Genomic DNA, 19,624 nt, shown 5'->3' on the forward strand with positions numbered 1-19,624 from the left:
TGAGCGGAATTATGATGTTGGTAATCGGGAGCTTTTGGCCATGAAGTGGGCATTTGAGGAGTGGCGTCATTGGCTTGAGGGTGCTAGACATCGTGTGGTGGTCTTGACTGATCACAAAAATCTGATTTACCTTGAGTCTGCCAAGCGTCTGAATCCTAGACAGGCTCGTTGGTCACTGTTTTTCTCCCGTTTCGATTTTGTGGTTTCATACCTGCCAGGTTCAAAGAATGTGAAGGCGGATGCTCTTTCTAGGAGTTTTGTGCCTGATTCCCCTGGAAATTCTGAGCCCACTGGTATCCTTAGGGATGGGGTGATTTTGTCGGCTGTCTTCCCAGACTTGCGACGTGCTTTGCAGGAGTTTCAGGCGGATAAACCTGATCGTTGTCCGCCTGAAAGACTGTTTGTTCCGGATAATTGGACCAGTAGAGTCATCTCCGAGGTCCATTCTTCTGCGTTGGCAGGTCATCCTGGAATATTTGGTACTAGAGACTTGGTGGCCAGGTCTTTTTGGTGGCCTTCCTTGTCGAGGGATGTGCGTTCTTTTGTGCAGTCTTGTGAAGTTTGCGCTCGGGCTAAGCCTTGCTGTTCTCGGGCCAGTGGATTGTTGTCACCTTTGCCTATCCCGAAGAGGCCTTGGACGCACATTTCCATGGACTTTATTTCGGATCTCCCTGTCTCTCAAAAAAATGTCCGTCATCTGGGTTGTGTGTGACCGCTTTTCTAAGATGGTTCATCTGGTCCCCTTGCCTAAGTTACCTTCCTCCTCTGAGTTGGTCCCTCTGTTTTTTCAGAACGTGGTTCGTTTGCATGGGATTCCGGAGAACATTGTTTCTGACAGGGGATCCCAGTTTGTGTCTAGATTTTGGCGGATGTTCTGTGCTAAGATGGGCATTGATTTGTCCTTTTCGTCTGCATTCCATCCTCAGACGAATGGCCAGACGGAACGAACTAATCAGACCTTGGAAACTTATTTGAGGTGTTTTGTTTCTGGTGATCAAGATGACTGGGTTACCTTTTTGCCGCTTGCCGAATTTGCCCTTAATAATCGGGCTAGTTCTGCTACCTTGGTTTCTCCTTTCTTTTGTAATTCGGGGTTTCATCCTCGTTTTTCCTCTGGTCAGGTGGAGCCTTCTGATTGTCCTGGAGTGGACATGGTGGTGGATAGGTTGCATCAGATTTGGAGTCATGTGGTGGACAATTTGAAGTTGTCCCAGGAGAGGGCTCAGCAGTTTGCTAATCGCCGTCGCCGCGTGGGTCCTCGACTTCGTGTTGGGGACTTGGTGTGGTTGTCTTCTCGTTTTGTTCCTATGAAGGTCTCTTCTCCTAAGTTCAAGCCTCGGTTTATCGGTCCCTATAGGATCTTGGAAATTCTTAACCTTGTGTCGTTTCGTTTGGATCTCCCGGCATCGTTTGCTATTCATAATGTGTTCCATCGGTCGTTGTTGCGGAAGTATGAGGTACCTGTTGTTCCTTCGCTTGAGCCTCCTGCTCCGGTGCTGGTGGAGGGAGAATTGGAGTATGTTGTAGAGAAGATCTTGGATTCTCGTGTTTCCAGACGGAAACTTCAGTATTTGGTCAAGTGGAAGGGTTATGGTCAGGAGGATAATTCTTGGGTGGGTGCCTCTGATGTTCATGCTGCTGATTTGGTCCGTGCATTTCATAGGGCTCATCCTGGTCGCCCTGGTGGTTCTCGTGAGGGTTCGGTGACCCCTCCTCAAGGGGGGGTACTGTTGTGGATTCTGTTTTTGGGCTCCCTCTGGTGGTTACAGATGGTACTGGGTGGCTTGTGTTCTCTGCGGTCTCTGGTGTCCACCTGTTCTATCAGGATATGGGAGTTTCCTATTTAACCTGGCTTTCTTGTCATTTCCTCGCCGGCGATCAATGTAATCAGTGTGTCTTGTTACCTCTGCTTCCCGCTTCTGTAATCTTCAGGACAAGCTAAGTTTTTGATTTTCCTGTTCCACGTTTTGCTTTATTTTTGTTTTAGTCCAGCTTGCAGTTATGTGATTCCTTGTTGCTGGTTGCTCTAGTGGGCTGATATTACTCCTCATGTTCCATGAGTTGGCACATGAGTTCAGGTAATTTCAGGATGGTTTTTTGTAGGGTTTTTCGCTGACCGCGCAGTTCACTTTTGTATCCTCTGCTATCTAGTTTTAGCGGGCCTCATTTTGCTGAATCTGTTTTCATTACTACGTATGTGCTTTCCTCTCATTTCACCGTCATTACATGTGGGGGGCTGCTATTTCTGTGGGGTGTTTCTCTGGAGGCAAGAGAGGTCTTTGTTTCTTCTAATAGGGGAAGCTAGTCCTTCGGCTGGCGCGAGACGTCTAGAATCATCGTAGGCACGTTCCCCGGCTACTGCTAGTGTTGTGAATTAGGTTCAGGATCGCGGTCAGCTCAGTTTCCATCACCCTAGAGCTTGTTCTGTTTTTTGTGTGCTTGTCCTTTTGTGATCCCCTGCCATTGGGATCATGACAGAAACCCCATTGTGACTACCTTTATTATGTAAGTACAGCACTATCTGCTATCATATAGTTTGGAAGGGATGAAATCCTACTGACAGATTTGAAATTACCCCAGTGAGGATGAGATGATTTCTGAGGTTAGAACAGTGGTGATATATGCAATAACCATACTCCCAGACAAATCAATACAAGTGTAGGCAGCGAAGCTGTCCTCAGACGGCTTCTGCCTGCGAGTATGCATATCACATATCGCCACCATTTCCAGTTCTGAAACAGGCAAATCCTTGCAGCGCACAGTGCGTGCTGGGGCAATTCAAAAGTCTGCAGTCACACAGTGAATGGGGGGCCCGAACATCCAGTGTTTGCCACACTATCATGTGCATAACAGTGCAACAAACACTGCCCCTGATTGGCTGTGAGATCATAACAGCTGGGCAGAGAGCCGCTGCTCCCACGCTATTACTCCCATCAGTCTACGCCTGCTGCTGCTAATAACAGCGAGTAACGGTGGCGGCTGATGAAAGTATTTATCAGCCGATGCATTCTGGCAAAATAAATAAAAAATGACGTGGGTTCCAGTCTATTCTTGATAACCAGATAATGTTAGAAAACACGGCACTCAATAGGTATGAGGAATGGTGGTGCTCAAGTAGGGTGTCCACCCCGTAGAATATAGATGAATAAACTTGGCACTCAGAATGCGAGGAACAAGGCTTCTAAATTTATTGATGCATCCAGACAAATGAAAAATGCTAAACGTTTTCGGTCCACACCGGACCTTCGTCAGAGCGTTTTTTTGACAAGGACTACAAATATAAACGAAAAATAGTGTCACATGATGCAGGGATACATGTCATATAATGCATATAGAAATGAGATAGAACAAAAGTGAGTAATACAATACAGTGTACGTGATGTTCCAAACGATAGGGGGAACAAGTGCAGCAAGGGCTAAGTATATCCAGACAACAGGTGCTCCGTGCGTGATGGAGATGCAGTCCGTGATGAGAAGCTAGAAGAGGGAAAAGGCACTGATGATAGAACTGGCCGAGCGCAAAAGCTCAATGTGAGCCAGTGGATAACGACCGCCCAAAATGGCGGGAGGGGAAAACACGGATACATAGCATATGTAGGATCCTAGTCCAGTCAAAGGTGAAGGACAACAGGCGAGTACGGTGACAGTCTAGATTGACGCTAGAAGTGGATCTACCGTGGTGACCTAAAATGATAAGGAGCAAGTGAACAAAGCACATAAATATAAAGATAACGAAGAAGAAAATGCTAAGGAAAAACACGGTAACAGGAGAGGCACCACAAAATATAAAGGGAGAATATGGAGGACAAAGAGGAAAAAAGAGGAAAAAGAGATAAGCCTGAATAGCGCCAGAAAAATATAGGTGAGAGAGAAAGAAGCGACACATAACAAACATATGCCACCAAAGGCTACCTGGAAATAGAAGCAAACAGGAGGCACAAAGGAGCGTCCGGGAGGGAAAGAGCTGCGGAGGGTACACTAAATACTGTAAAACACAGGGCATAAGGAGAGAAGGTAAAAAGGGGACCATCGGAGCAGCGGCGCATAGTAGAGGAAGAGACACTATACCTGGAGGAGCGGGACCCACAAAAAACGAGAAAGGCGCCAAGGCTAGGAGCAAAGCCTAGAGGGAGAAGCAGCGCTGAAAAGAAAAAAGGCCAGGTAAGGAACCAGAACGAGGGAGCGGTATGCAGAGCTGGCGGTGGACAATCGCGTACCTACGGGTCCGGAGCATAGGGAGCACAGTGCCCAGCAGCAGAGAGCGGCGCTGAGAGCAGGGAGATACTTCCGGGTATAAATCCCGGAGAGCGGTGACGTCAGAAGTGGTCACATGACCGAAGTGGGCTAGCGCATGCGCAGAGAGTGCTGCGGGGAGAGCAAAGGGAACAGGGATGCACAGCCCTAGCGACGCAGGCGCAGTAGCGAAAATAAGATGCAATAAAGCCCAGGGGCGCTGGATGAGCAGGCTAAAACAAAGAACAAGGGGAGGAAGGGAAAAATAAAGGGGAAAGAAAAGGAAAAAGGGATAAGATCATGCAACTGGCTGTATAGCACAGGATAGAAGACAAAACATAACATACTGGAAGAGAGGATGGACAAATCCTACCAAACAAACAAGGGATGGTGCCCAGTGTGGTGATCATAGTGCATTCTAGCGATTCTAGAGAGAGAAAGGAAGAAAAAACAGATTAATATACAATCAGTAAATATACAGAAATATACAAGGCAGATCCATATATAAAGCAGAAAAATGTTGGCAAGATCCCACTGATCTCATAGGAAGGCTGATACCTCATATTCCCTGTTGAGCCCTTTTGGCTCAAGGGTCTGGAGGGTAAAAATCCAGAAGGCCTCCCTTTTCTTAAGGATTTTACTCCTATTGAGACCTCTCCTATTAGGTTCAATTTGTTCCAGAACCTGGAACCGCAATTGTGAAATATTGTGGTTCTTTTCATGGAAGTGGAATGGAAGGGGCAGATGATTTCTATTGCAGCGAATAGTCGACTTATGCTGTGAGACCCTATCTTTAATGGGCTGGGTGGTTTCCCCAACATAGGCCAGACCGCATGGGCACTTAATGAAATATATGACGTAAGAGGAATCGCATGTGAAATAACCCTTTATAGAGATGCCCTGCCCCGTCTGGGGATGGAATACTTTGGAGCCTTTTTGGACATTATTGCATTGAAGGCAGTTAAGACAGGGAAAAGTACCCTGTTTTTGTGTCTGTAGAAAAGTTTGTCTGGACATAATGGACCTGGAACCCACATCTGCCTTCACCAGTTTATCACGTAGATTTCTAGCCCTCCGAAAGCAGGATAAGAATGGCAATTTAAATTCAGGAATGGATGGGTAACTTTTTTGTAATAAACCCCAATGGCGTCTAATGGTAGATTGTACTATGTTAGAAAAAGGGTGAAAGGTGCTAACAAAGGGAATACGTTTCTTGTTATCATTAGTCCTGGTGGATATACTAGTTTGTCTAGCTTTGGTTAGTGTATTCTGTGGGTAGCCCCTGTTGGAAAGTTTTTGTTGCATCTCATCAAGTCTGATGTTTTTAGTGGTTTCGTCCGAAACTATCCTGTTCACCCGTTGAAATTGTGATTTGGGGATAGCATTTTTAATGGAGGGAGGGTGGCAGCTGTTGTAGTGCAGGAGACTGTTTCTATCGGTGGGTTTCGAAAATAGGTCAATAGATAACCCACCATCATCCTTTTTAGAGACCAGGGTGTCCAGAAAACTAATGCGGGCCAAATTGTATTGTAAAGAGAATTTTAATTCAGGCCACACGTTGTTGAGGTGTTTATCGAATGCAATAAGTGAATCAATAGGGCCGTCCCAGATGCAAAAAATGTCATCTATGTACCGGCGCCATATGCGCGAGTGGGCTTGAAATAGAGAATGGGTATAGACAAAGTCTTTCTCAAAGGATGACATATAGGCTATAGCATACGGGGGCGCTACATGCGAGCCCATCGCGGTGCCCTGTTGTTGGATGTAGAAGGTATCCTCAAACATAAAATAGTTTTCTCTAAGGACCAAATTTAAAAGGTCCATACAGAAACGGCGTACCTTAATATGAGTACCTGCTTCACTAAGGAGTCTATCCACAGCCAGTATACCTTTTTCATGAGTGATGGACGTGTACAGGCTGCTCACGTCCCAGGTCACTAAGAATGAAGAGGAAGGAATAATGCCCAGAGACCTGATGAGTTCAAGAAAATCGTTGGTGTCTAGAATGAAAGAACTGGTGGCTTTGACTAAAGGTGTAAGAATTTTCTCCAGTACAATAGCTGGGGGGGAAAGAATGGAGTCAGTGAGGGCCACTATAGGACGCCCTGGTGGTTTAAACAGCTGTTTATGAACTTTGGGCAACAGGTAGAAAATTGGAGTTATGGGATCAGTTTTCACCAAAAACGTCCTCAATCTACTATCTATAGTGCCCTCCTGTTCATGGAACTCAAGAAGGGTCCTGATTTTCTGGGCAATGCTGTTAAGGGGATTATGTGAGATGATTTTGTAGACATCAGGGTCATTAAGTTGTCTGTAGGCCTCTTCTAGGTAATCTGTCCTATCCATAATCACTGTGGCCCCACCTTTATCGGCTGGTTTGACCATAAGTGTTTTGTCAGCAGAAAGCTGTTCTAGGGCCAATTTCTCTGCAGGTGACAAATTAGAGTGAAAATGAAATTTACCCTGGTGTAAATCTCGATGAAAACACCAAATGTCCCTTTCCACCAGAGAGATAAAAGTCTCAATGGGTGGGCTATTTTTAGGAGGCATAAATTAACTTGGGGAGCGAAGACCCAAACCGTGCAGGTCAAGGAGCGACTGACCCACCTGTGAGGGGGGGTCCCCTGGTGGTGGCTGAGTGGAGAAATGGACACGTAAACGGAGGTTCCGAAAAAACCTCTGTAAGTCCATATTAAGTTCGAAGGCATTGAACTTATATGTGGGGCGAAAAGAAAGACCTTTCTGTAGTTTTCTCAACAAATGTTCTGCTGATCTGATGACTCTAACCTTGTCTTATTTGCAACAGAATCTGGATACCGTGAATTCACAGATATGTGCCATCGAAAACCAACTTACAAGTACCATGTCCCAGGAGGCCTTTCAAGAACTCAAAGCGCAAAACCTGGAGACCCTTCGCACACACAGGCTCGACTTGGAGAAAAAGAAAAGATCAAAATTCCTGAGGGACACCGAAGATTACCTACAGAACAGAGTGTACCAGTGGCGGGAACCCCACCGGTCCTCCAGACGGCGGACCTCCCTCAGCTCCTCAGGCTCGGCCGACAGCAGATCCGGCACCTCGTATACCTTCACATCTGGCAATTTTTTAGGGAACAGCCGAGGGCGCCCAAAAGGAAAACGAGGCGGGGGGGCCAATGCCGCAGGGGACTCCAGAAGCCACATGGCGACCAGATCACAGGTACGCAACCCCCACTGGTGATCAACATTTCATCTAAATCATTGGACACATCACAACTGGCTTTACTACAGAAAGGTCTTTCTTTTTGCCCCACATATAAGTTCAATGCCTTCGAACTTAATATGGACTTACAGAGGTTTTTTCGGAACCTCCGTTTACGTGTCCATTTCTCCACTCAGCCACCACCAGGGTACCCTCCCTCACAGGTGGGTCAGTCGCTCCTTGACCTGCACGGTTTGGGTCTTCGCTCCCCAAGTTCATTTATGCCTCCTAAAAATAGCCCACCCATTGAGACTTATCTCTGGTGGAAAGGGACATTTGTTGTTTTCATCGAGATTTACACCAGGGTAAATTTCATTTTCACTCTAATTTGTCACCTGCAGAGAAATTGGCCCTAGAACAGCTTTCTGCTGACAAAACACTTATGGTCAAACCAGCCGATAAAGGTGGGGCCATAGTGATTATGGATAGGACAGATTACCTAGAAGAGGCCTACAGACAACTTAATGACCCTGATGTCTACAAAATCATCTCACATAATCCCCTTAACAGCATTGCCCAGAAAATCAGGACCCTTCTTGAGTTCCATGAACAGGAGGGCACTATAGATAGTAGATTGAGGACCTTTTTGGTGAAAACTGATCCCATAACTCCAATTTTCTACCTGTTGCCCAAAGTTCATAAACAGCTGTTTAAACCACCAGGGCGTCCTATAGTGGCCCTCACTGACTCCATTCTTTCCCCCCCAGCTATTGTACTGGAGAAAATTCTTACACCTTTAGTCAAAGCCACCAGTTCTTTCATTCTAGACACCAACGATTTTCTTGAACTCATCAGGTCTCTGGGCATTATTCCTTCCTCTTCATTCTTAGTGACCTGGGACGTGAGCAGCCTGTACACGTCCATCACTCATGAAAAAGGTATACTGGCTGTGGATAGACTCCTTAGTGAAGCAGGTACTCATATTAAGGTACGCCGTTTCTGTACGGACCTTTTAAATTTGGTCCTTAGAGAAAACTATTTTATGTTTGAGGATACCTTCTACATCCAACAACAGGGCACCGCGATGGGCTCGCATGTAGCGCCCCCGTATGCTATAGCCTATATGTCATCCTTTGAGAAAGACTTTGTCTATACCCATTCTCTATTTCAAGCCCACTCGCGCATATGGCGCCGGTACATAGATGACATTTTTTGCATCTGGGACGGCCCTATTGATTCACTTATTGCATTCGATAAACACCTCAACAACGTGTGGCCTGAATTAAAATTCTCTTTACAATACAATTTGGCCCGCATTAGTTTTCTGGACACCCTGGTCTCTAAAAAGGATGATGGTGGGTTATCTATTGACCTATTTTCGAAACCCACCGATAGAAACAGTCTCCTGCACTACAACAGCTGCCACCCTCCCTCCATTAAAAATGCTATCCCCAAATCACAATTTCAACGGGTGAACAGGATAGTTTCGGACGAAACCACTAAAAACATCAGACTTGATGAGATGCAACAAAAATTTTCCAACAGGGGCTACCCACAGAATACACTAACCAAAGCTAGACAAACTAGTATATCCACCAGGACTAACGATAACAAGAAACGTATTCCCTTTGTTAGCACCTTTCACCCTTTTTCTAACATAGTACAATCTACCATTAGACGCCATTGGGGTTTATTACAAAAAAGTTACCCATCCATTCCTGAATTTAAATTGCCATTCTTATCCTGCTTTCGGAGGGCTAGAAATCTACGTGATAAACTGGTGAAGGCAGATGTGGGTTCCAGGTCCATTATGTCCAGACAAACTTTTCTACAGACACAAAAACAGGGTACTTTTCCCTGTCTTAACTGCCTTCAATGCAATAATGTCCAAAAAGGCTCCAAAGTATTCCATCCCCAGACGGGGCAGGGCATCCCTATAAAGGGTTATTTCACATGCGATTCCTCTTACGTCATATATCTCATTAAGTGCCCATGCGGTCTGGCCTATGTTGGGGAAACCACCCAGCCCATTAAAGATAGGGTCTCACAGCATAAGTCGACTATTCGCTGCAATAGAAATCATCTGCCCCTTCCATTCCACTTCCATGAAAAGAACCACAATATTTCACAATTGCGGTTCCAGGTTCTGGAACAAATTGAACCTAATAGGAGAGGTCTCAATAGGAGTAAAATCCTTAAGAAAAGGGAGGCCTTCTGGATTTTTACCCTCCAGACCCTTGAGCCAAAAGGGCTCAACAGGGAATATGAGGTATCAGCCTTCCTATGAGATCAGTGGGATCTTGCCAACATTTTTCTGCTTTATATATGGATCTGCCTTGTATATTTCTGTATATTTACTGATTGTATATTAATCTGTTTTTTCTTCCTTTCTCTCTCTAGAATCGCTAGAATGCACTATGATCACCACACTGGGCACCATCCCTTGTTTGTTTGGTAGGATTTGTCCATCCTCTCTTCCAGTATGTTTTGTCTTCTATCCTGTGCTATACAGCCAGTTGCATGATCTTATCCCTTTTTCCTTTTCTTTCCCCTTTATTTTTCCCTTCCTCCCCTTGTTCCTTGTTTTAGCCTGCTCATCCAGCGCCCCTGGGCTTTATTGCATCTTATTTTCGCTACTGCGCCTGCGTCGCTAGGGCTGTGCATCCCTGTTCCCTTTGCTCTCCCCGCAGCACTCTCTGCGCATGCGCTAGCCCACTTCGGTCATGTGACCACTTCTGACGTCACCGCTCTCCGGGATTTATACCCGGAAGTATCTCCCTGCTCTCAGCGCCGCTCTCTGCTGCTGGGCACTGTGCTCCCTATGCTCCGGACCCGTAGGTACGCGATTGTCCACCGCCAGCTCTGCATACCGCTCCCTCGTTCTGGTTCCTTACCTGGCCTTTTTTCTTTTCAGCGCTGCTTCTCCCTCTAGGCTTTGCTCCTAGCCTTGGCGCCTTTCTCGTTTTTTGTGGGTCCCGCTCCTCCAGGTATAGTGTCTCTTCCTCTACTATGCGCCGCTGCTCCGATGGTCCCCTTTTTACCTTCTCTCCTTATGCCCTGTGTTTTACAGTATTCAGTGTACCCTCCGCAGCTCTTTCCCTCCCGGACGCTCCTTTGTGCCTCCTGTTTGCTTCTATTTCCAGGTAGCCTTTGGTGGCATATGTTTGTTATGTGTCGCTTCTTTCTCTCTCACCTATATTTTTCTGGCGTTATTCAGGCTTATCTCTTTTTCCTCTTTTTTCCTCTTTGTCCTCCATATTCTCCCTTTATATTTTGTGGTGCCTCTCCTGTTACCGTGTTTTTCCTTAGCATTTTCTTCTTCGTTATATTTATATTTATGTGCTTTGTTCACTTGCTCCTTATCATTTTAGGTCACCACGGTAGATCCACTTCTAGCGTCAATCTAGACTGTCACCGTACTCGCCTGTTGTCCTTCACCTTTGACTGGACTAGGATCCTACATTTGCTATGTATCCGTGTTTTCCCCTCCCGCCATTTTGGGCAGTCGTTATCCACTGGCTCACATTGAGCTTTTGCGCTCGGCCAGTTCTATCATCAGTGCCTTTTCCCTCTTCTAGCTTCTCATCACGGACTGCATCTCCATCACGCACTGAGCACCTGTTGTCTGGATATACTTAGCCCTTGCTGCACTTGTTCCCCCTATCGTTTGGAACATCACGTACACTGTATTGTATTACTCACTTTTGTTCTATCTCATTTCTATATGCATTATATGACATGTATCCCTGCATCATGTGACACTATTTTTCGTTTATATTTGTAGTCATTGTCAAAAAAACGCTCTGACGAAGGTCCGGTGTGGACCGAAAACGTTTAGCATTTTTCATTTGTCTGGATGCATCAATAAATTTAGAAGCCTTGTTCCTCGCATTCTGAGTGCCAAGTTTATTCATCTATATTCTTGATAACCAGCATGGCAAAACTGACATCTGCGGGTTGCAACCCTCAGCTGTCAGCTTGAACATGGCTGGTTATCAAGAACTAGATGGTGGCCCGATTCTAACGCATCGGGTATTCTAGAATATGCATGTCCACGTAGTATATTGCCCAGCCGCGTAGTATATTGCCCAGCCACATAGTATATTGCCCAGCCACATAGTATATTGCCCAGCCACATAGTATATTGCCCAGCCACGTAGTATATTGCCCAGCCACGTAGTATATTGCCCAGTGACGTATACAGCACAGAGCCACGTAGTATATTGCACAGCGAAGTAGTATACAGCACAGAGCCACGTAGTATATTGCCAAGCTACGTAGTATATTGCCCAGCCAGGTTTGTCACAGGTTAAAAAATAAAAAATAAAACATATACTCACCTTTCCGAGGGCCCCTTGTAGTCCACGGCAGCTTCCGGTCCCAGGGTTGGTATGAGCGCAGGACCTGTGATGATGTCGCGGTCCCATGACCGTTACATCATGGCAGGTCCTTCTCCCATACCATCTTTGCCACCGGAACCTGCAACGGAAGATGGCGGCCGGCGCGAGCGACTACGGAGAGTGAGTATAGTAGCAGGTTTGTTTTTTTTTAATTATTATTTTTAACATTACATTTTTTACTATTGATGCCGCATAGGCAGCGTCAATAGTAAAAAGTTGGGGACACAGGGTTATTAGCGGCAGTAACGGAGTGCGTTACCCGCGGCATAACGCGGTCCGTTACCACCGGCATTAACCCTGTGTTAGTGGTGACCGGAGGGGAGTATGCGGGCGACAGGTACTGACTGCGGGGAATAAGGAGTGGCCATTTTCTTCCGGACTGTGCCCGTCGCTGATTGGTCGAGGCAACCATGACAGGCAGCTGCCAAGACCAATCAGCGAATGAATATCTGTGACAGAAAGAAAGAAGGACAGATGGAAGTGACCCTTACACAATTATATAGTAGATAGGTGAGTCCCCACTGTGTTTTTTTTTTAATTTAAATTAATTACTTTAAAAAAAAAAAAAAAAAAAAGGCATGGGTTCTCTCCCATTTTTGACAACCAGCCAAGCTAAAGCAGACAGGTGGGGCTTGTATTTTCAGGCTGATAAGGGGCCATGGATATTGCCCCCCAGCCTAAATATACCTGCCCGCAGCTGCCCCAGAAAAGGCGAATCTATTAGATGTAGCAATTCTGGTGCTTTGCCCGAATCTTACCACTTGCCCTCTGGTGATGGCACTTGGGGTTCATATTTATGGGGATGATTGTTTTGTCCGGTGACATCAAGCTCACAGCTTAGTAATGGAGAGGCATCTATAAGACCTATCTATTACTGATCCTATAGTTATATTGTAAATTAAGACAGCCAGAATAAAGTCCTTTATTTGAAAAAAAAAAAAAAAAAAGGACTCACTTTATTATGATGGGAACCGACTTTTTTTAAATTTTTATTTATTTATACCGCAGGCGCCGGCTAATGAATACTCCCATCAGCCGCCACCTGGTCTTGCTGTTATTAGAGGCAGCAAGCATAATCTGATGGGAGTAGTAGTCCAATCGGCCAATGCCTATGGCCGTAAGTAAACTTTTTACCTCCGGTCACTGCTGCGGCTCATGCTGTCATCTGACAGTGTGGGAACCGCAATGCTCTAACCAGTGGTAATGATCTTACCGCCGATCAGAGCCGACGGTGTTTCTTGCGCTGTCATGCAGGGGACAAGGCGAGCAACACCCGATGTTCAGGGCGCCGAACCCGAACTGCAACATGGACTTCATTGTGAAGTCAATGTTCGGGGTCCGTGCCCGAACAGTAGTTGATCAGCACGGACGCCAAACTTTACTGATCGGTTCGCCCATCTCTAATATCTAATGGATAGTTTGATTATATAAGTACAGAACGTAAAATATATGAATTTTACGATACCGGGCAATAAGGCTTTGTTCTCATGCCAAATACAGTAATAGTTGCACATTTTCAGCCTGGAATCCAAATCAATGTGCAATAATACACTATACAATGCTAATGAAATGACTCATACAAAAGCTCTTACCAGTCCCATCATGTGCCATGGTGCACTTCATCACTCTGATAATCTGCTCTGCCACAGGTGCAGACATAGATGATGCATAAAGTGCGCTGTGTGAATGAGTTCTTAGGTAATCCACAAGATCCTATAGAGAAACAAATGTTTATAGAAAATATATAAAAGTATTAGTTTAACTTTTTGGCTAATATTTTTAGACTGCAAGTTAATCAAAGTTTGTTTCTTGAACCAAGGTGTATTTACCATGAGCAGCCCATGTGGCCGAGGCGAGGGAAATGTTTATGCCATATGTGTATTTGTGGCCACCCAATGGTTGTGATGTGCATTTCTACCTGAATTACCAGCATGTAAATAAAACCGTGTCAGGATGCACTATGTATGTTGAGAATGTTATATTACACAAAGAAAGCAAAACTTGATTTGCCAAAAGTAAAGTATATTAGTTATAAAAATAACAGTTTTTGTAATATCACCTCCATTTACCAAATGTTGTAAATGCTCTCTAAAACTCAACCTTAATATGTGAATATGAGAATGTTGCACTTAATATGAAAATACCCTAAATATCACACTACTTAGTAAAAGCTGCAACAGTCAGTCAGGTTTGAAGGGGAGTGGGTGGTGAAGACTAAATACACCTGGACTCATAAAATACTTTTATGATAAAGATTTTATAGCCATCCTCATCAGGTTCAAATAGCTATTTAATAATGCATTGTTTGTCTTGAGCAATCTAGTGATAGATATGTTTTATTGTTCAATGCAGCTTGTATTTTCCTTAAAGGGACTTGGTCAGCAGGTTTTTGCTATGTAATCCAAGAGCATCATAAGGTAGGGGCTGACCGTCTGATTCCAGTGATGTATCACTTACTGGACTGGGTGGCACTGTTTTGATAGAATCCCTGTTTGTGGATGTAGCAACGCTCAGAATTCTGAGTCCTGTATAACCCTGCCCACACCACCGATTGGCAGCGTCCTGTGTAAACTGTGCATCGTCAGCAAACTGTCAATTACAGGTGGGGGCAGGGTTACATAGATTAGCTAGAAAGTCCTACACACAATACCTAGTCAGGCAGTTAATCTCTTGCTGATAAAACTCTGATTTGAAACTACAAAATAGCCTAATAAGTGACACATCCTAAAATCAGGCTCTCTTGCCCTATATTATGCTGCTCTCAGATTAAACAAAAACCTACCGACATATTCCCTTTAATACAAAGAAAAAAAAAATTACCCTTTTTCCAGCAATATATCCACCTATGGCTCCAAAACTTTTGGTAAATGTTCCCATCATCACATCGATATCTGTAGGGTTCACTCCAAAGTATTCCACCACACCTCGTCCTGTGGGCCCCACTGCTCCAATACTGTGTGCTTCATCCAAGTACAAGTAAGCCTTGTACTTCTTCTTTAATGCTATTATTTCTGGAAGACGGACAATTGAACCTTCCATGCTGTAAAATACAAGAAAAAAAAAAGAGTCAGATCTGGGGTATTTTGGACAGTGTAATTTACCATTTGTCATCAAAATGGCTTATTTTGTGTGTTTGGTAGATTATAGTCGAACATAAGTCCTAAAATAGACAGACATTGTATGTGCTAAGCCTTACTATTCAAACAGACCAAGGGCTCTTTCAGATATCAGTGTGCCCGGTACATGTGGTGACAGTTTTCACACGTACCACTGACATGTATATATAATAAAAAAAAAAAAAAAAAGAAGGACACCAGCACGGGCCACAAAACGTCCCACACGCGTGCACACTGATGACATCCGTGTGTCATCAGTGCGACACGTACCGGCACCTAAGAAGCAGCGGTACAGTTAGCGCTGTTCCTCGGCGCCGGGTGCTGAAGACGGCTCTCATCATTCTACCCTGCTCTGCCGGCGATCAGAGGAGACTGTTAAAGAGTTATGTTCAACTGATAACCGTGAAAAGAGGCGGCAGCTGATGGTACTCACATCAGCCTACACCTGCTGACGCTAATAACAGCAAGAGCAGGTGGCGGTTGATGGGAGTATTCATCAGCCACCGCCTGTGCATTAAATAAATTTAAAAAATATTGTGGATTCCCCTGTATTTTTGATAACCAGTCATGCAAGACTGGCAGCTGGCGACTGCAGCTGTTAGCTACAGCTATGTTTTACAAACTGTCAGCGCTGCACTGACAAACAAGCTTGATACACCATGCTCATAGCATGGTGTAAAATATGGATTTTTGTGTTACTCACCGTAAAATCCTTTTCTCCGAGACACTCATTGGGGGACACAGGATTGTGGGTGTATGCTACTGCTGCCAGGAGGCTGACACTAAGTAAACATAAAAATAGGTTAGCTCCTCCACCGTATACACCCTGACACTGGCCGCAGGCAAACCCAGTTTGGAGAAAAGCAGTAGGAGAACAAAAAGTAAATCAGCTTTAATACAGGAACAACATGTCTAGAAACAACCCAGCCGGAATGACCTCGCCCTTGATGCGGTAGGACTCCTGAATAGTCTATCGTATCCACGTGGCTATGGTCGATCTTGAGGCAGCGTGTCCCTTCCTGCCCATGTAGTGGGAGAAGATACGTGGAGTCTACACTCCACATGCTCGCCCGTTGTTGGTTTGGGGAGATCGGACCCCTTCAAAAGGGTCCGTCGTCCCAGTCTCATCTTCATGGTATAAAAAAAAAGTTAGGTCTGGAAAAACCCAGACATGTGCCTCCTAAAGACACTAAGCATGAACTGGGTTTGCCTGCGGCCAGTGTCAGGGTATATACGGCGGAGGAGGAGCTAACCTTTTTTAATGTTTACTTAGTGTCAGCCTCCTGGTGACAGTAGCATACACCCACAGTCCTGTGTCCCCCAATGAGACTAAGGAGAAAAGTTTGCCTGCTCTGGTGACCTGGATGTCGTCATTAACGATGGCAACGAGACAGCGGAGGGGGCTCCCTCGCCCTGACTGCCTTCTACATTCTGCAATGGATATCAATAGCAGCATTTAGCAGCTGAAACTGCCGGGAGCAGTGCAGGATGTTAGCTGTCAGAATCTGAAGCTGACACCAGGTAGTGATCGCCTTGACGTATATATACTGCATTGGTCAGGAAGTGGTTCCCGACCATGACGTATATACAGTAAAGGAAATAATTATTTCATCCCTTGCTGATTTTGTAAGTTTGCCTACTGACAAAGACATGAACAGTCTATAATTTTAAGGGTAAGTTAATTTTAACATTGAGAGATACAACATCAAAAATAAAATCCATAAAATCACTTTGCATAAATTACAGTATATAAATTTGCATTTTGCAGTGAGAAATAAGTATTTGATCCCACTGGCAAACAAGACTTAATACTTGGTGGCAAAACCCTTGTTGGCAAGCACAGCCGTCAAGACTTTTTTGTAGTTGATAATGAGGTTTGCGCACATGTCAAGAGGAATTTTAATCCACTCCTCTTTGCGGATCATCTCTAAATCATTAAGATTTTGAGGCTGTCACTTGGAAACGCAGAGCTTCAACTCCCTCCATAAGTTTTCTATGGGATTAAGGTCTGGAGACTGGCTAGGCCACTCCATTACATTAATGTGCTTCTTTTTGAGCCACTCCTTTGTTGCCTTGGCTGAACAGTATGTTTTAGGTCATTGTCTTGCTGGAAGATCCAGCCATGACCCATTTTTAATGTCCTGGCGGAGGGAAGGAGGTTATCACTCAGGATTTTATGGTACATGGCTCCATCCATGCTTCCATTGATGCAGTGAAGTAGTCCTGTGCCCTTAGCAGAGAAACACCCCCAAAACATAATGTTTCCACCTGTATGCTTGACGGTGGGGACGGTGTTCTTTGGGTCATAGTCAGTATTTCTCTTCCTCCAAACACGGCGAGTTGCGTTAATGCCAAAGAGCTCAATTTGTGTCTCATCAGACCACAGCACCTTCTCCCAATCACTCACAGAATCATGCAGGTGTTTATTGGCAAACTTCAGACGGGCCTGCACGTGTGCCTTCTTGAGCAGGGGGACATAGTAACATAGTAAGGCCGAAAAAAGACATTTGTCCATCCAGTTCAGCCTATATTCCATCATAATAAATCCCCAGATCTACGTCCTTCTACAGAACCTAATAATTGTATGATACAATATTGTTCTGCTCCAGGAAGACATCCAGGCCTCTCTTGAACCCCTCAACTGAGTTCGCCATCACCACCTCCTCAGGCAAGCAATTCCAGATTCTCACTGCCCTAACAGTAAAGAATCCTCTTCTATGTTGGTGGAAAAACCTTCTCTCCTCCAGACGCAAAGAATTCCCCCTTGTGCCCGTCACCTTCCTTGGTATAAACAGATCCTCAGCGAGATATTTGTATTGTCCCCTTATATACTTATACATGGTTATTAGATCGCCCCTCAGTCGTCTTTTTTCTAGACTAAATAATCCTAATTTCGCTAATCTGGGTATTGTAGTTCTCCCATCCCCTTTATTAATTTTGTTGCCCTCCTTTGTACTCTCTCTAGTTCCATTATATCCTTCCTGAGCACCGGTGCCCAAAACTGGACACAGTACTCCATGTGCGGTCTAACTAGGGATTTGTACAGAGGCAGTATAATGCTCTCATCATGTGTATCCAGACCTCTTTTAATGCACCCCATGATCCTGTTTGCCTTGGCAGCTGCTGCCTGGCACTGGCTGCTCCAGGTAAGTTTATCATTAACTAGGATCCCCAAGTCCTTCTCCCTGTCAGATTTACCCAGTGGTTTCCCGTTCAGTGTGTAATGGTGATATTGATTCCTTCTTCCCATGTGTATAACCTTACATTTATCATTGTTAAACCTCATCTGCCACCTTTCAGCCCAAGTTTCCAACTTATCCAGATCCATCTGTAGCAGAATACTATCTTCTCTTGTATTAACTGCTTTACATAGTTTTGTATCATCTGCAAATATCGATATTTTACTGTGTAAACCTTCTACCAGATCATTAATGAATATGTTGAAGAGAACAGGTCCCAATACTGACCCCTGCGGTACCCCACTGGTCACAGCGACCCAGTTAGAGACTATACCATTTATAACCACCCTCTGCTTTCTATCACTAAGCCAGTTACTAACCCATTTACACACATTTTCCCTCAGACCAAGCATTCTCATTTTGTGTACCAACCTCTTGTGCGGCACGGTATCAAACGCTTTGGAAAAATCGAGATATACCACGTCCAATGACTCATCGTGGTCCAGCCTATAGCTTACCTCTTCATAAAAACTGATTAGATTGGTTTGACAGGAGCGATTGCTCATAAACCCATGCTGATATGGAGTTAAACAGTTATTCTCATTGAGATAATCCAGAATAACATCCCTCAGAAACCCTTCAAATGTTTTACCAACAATAGAGGTTAGACTTACTGGCCTATAATTTCCAGGTTCACTTTTAAAGCCCTTTTTGAATATTGGCACCACATTTGCTATGCGCCAGTCCTGCGGAACAGACCCTGTCGCTATAGAGTCCCTAAAAATAAGAAATAATGGTTTATCTATTACATTACTTAGTTCTCTTAGTACTCGTGGGTGTATGCCATCCGGACCCGGAGATTTATCTATTTTAATCTTATTTAGCCGGTTTCGCACCTCTTCTTGGGTTAGATTGGTGACCCTTAATATAGGGTTTTCATTGTTTCTTGGGATTTCACCTAGCATTTCATTTTCCACCGTGAATACCGTGGAGAAGAAGGTGTTTAATATGTTAGCTTTTTCCTCGTCATCTACAACCATTCTTTCCTCACTATTTTTTAAGGGGCCTACATTTTCAGTTTTTATTCTTTTACTATTGATATGGTTGAAGAACAGTTTGGGATTAGTTTTACTCTCCTTAGCAATGTGCTTCTCTGTTTCCTTTTTGGCAGCTTTAATTAGTTTTTTAGATAAAGTATTTTTCTCCCTATAGTTTTTTAGAGCTTCAATGGTGCCATCCTGCTTTAGTAGTGCAAATGCTTTCTTTTTACTGTTAATTGCCTGTCTTACTTCTTTGTTTAGCCACATTGGGTTTTTCCTATTTCTAGTCCTTTTATTCCCACAAGGTATAAACCGCTTACACTGCCTATTTAGGATGTTCTTAAACATTTTCCATTTATTATCTGTATTCTTATTTCTGAGGATATTGTCCCAGTCTACCAGATTAAGGGCATCTCTAAGCTGGTCAAACTTTGCCTTCCTAAAGTTCAGTGTTTTTGTGACTCCCTGACAAGTC

The 19,624-nt window shown here is 44.5% G+C and overlaps 1 protein-coding gene across 3 annotated transcripts in view; it reads right to left on the reverse strand.

Moving 5' to 3' along the window:
* Positions 1-19,624, reverse strand: part of LOC138681344 (serine palmitoyltransferase 3-like) — a 171,645-nt gene that overhangs the window by 16,553 nt on the left and 135,468 nt on the right. Inside the window, exons 8-11 of one of the 3 annotated variants that reach the window (XM_069768778.1) lie at positions 14,635-14,854; positions 13,407-13,527; positions 4,607-4,660; positions 3,265-3,684 (exon numbers count right to left, since the gene is read on the reverse strand). In XM_069768778.1, the coding sequence (XP_069624879.1) occupies positions 3,527-3,684; positions 4,607-4,660; positions 13,407-13,527; positions 14,635-14,854 (553 nt within the window). In that variant the 3' untranslated portion in view covers positions 3,265-3,526. Of the gene's footprint in view, positions 1-3,264; positions 3,685-3,893; positions 3,986-4,606; positions 4,661-13,406; positions 13,528-14,634; positions 14,855-19,624 lie in introns of those variants that run through there. The other 2 variants (XM_069768779.1, XM_069768777.1) reach the window with 2 other exon arrangements.

Source organism: Ranitomeya imitator, chromosome 5 (assembly GCF_032444005.1).
Source record: "Ranitomeya imitator isolate aRanImi1 chromosome 5, aRanImi1.pri, whole genome shotgun sequence".
In the NCBI taxonomy this organism is placed as follows: Eukaryota; Metazoa; Chordata; class Amphibia; order Anura; family Dendrobatidae; genus Ranitomeya; species Ranitomeya imitator.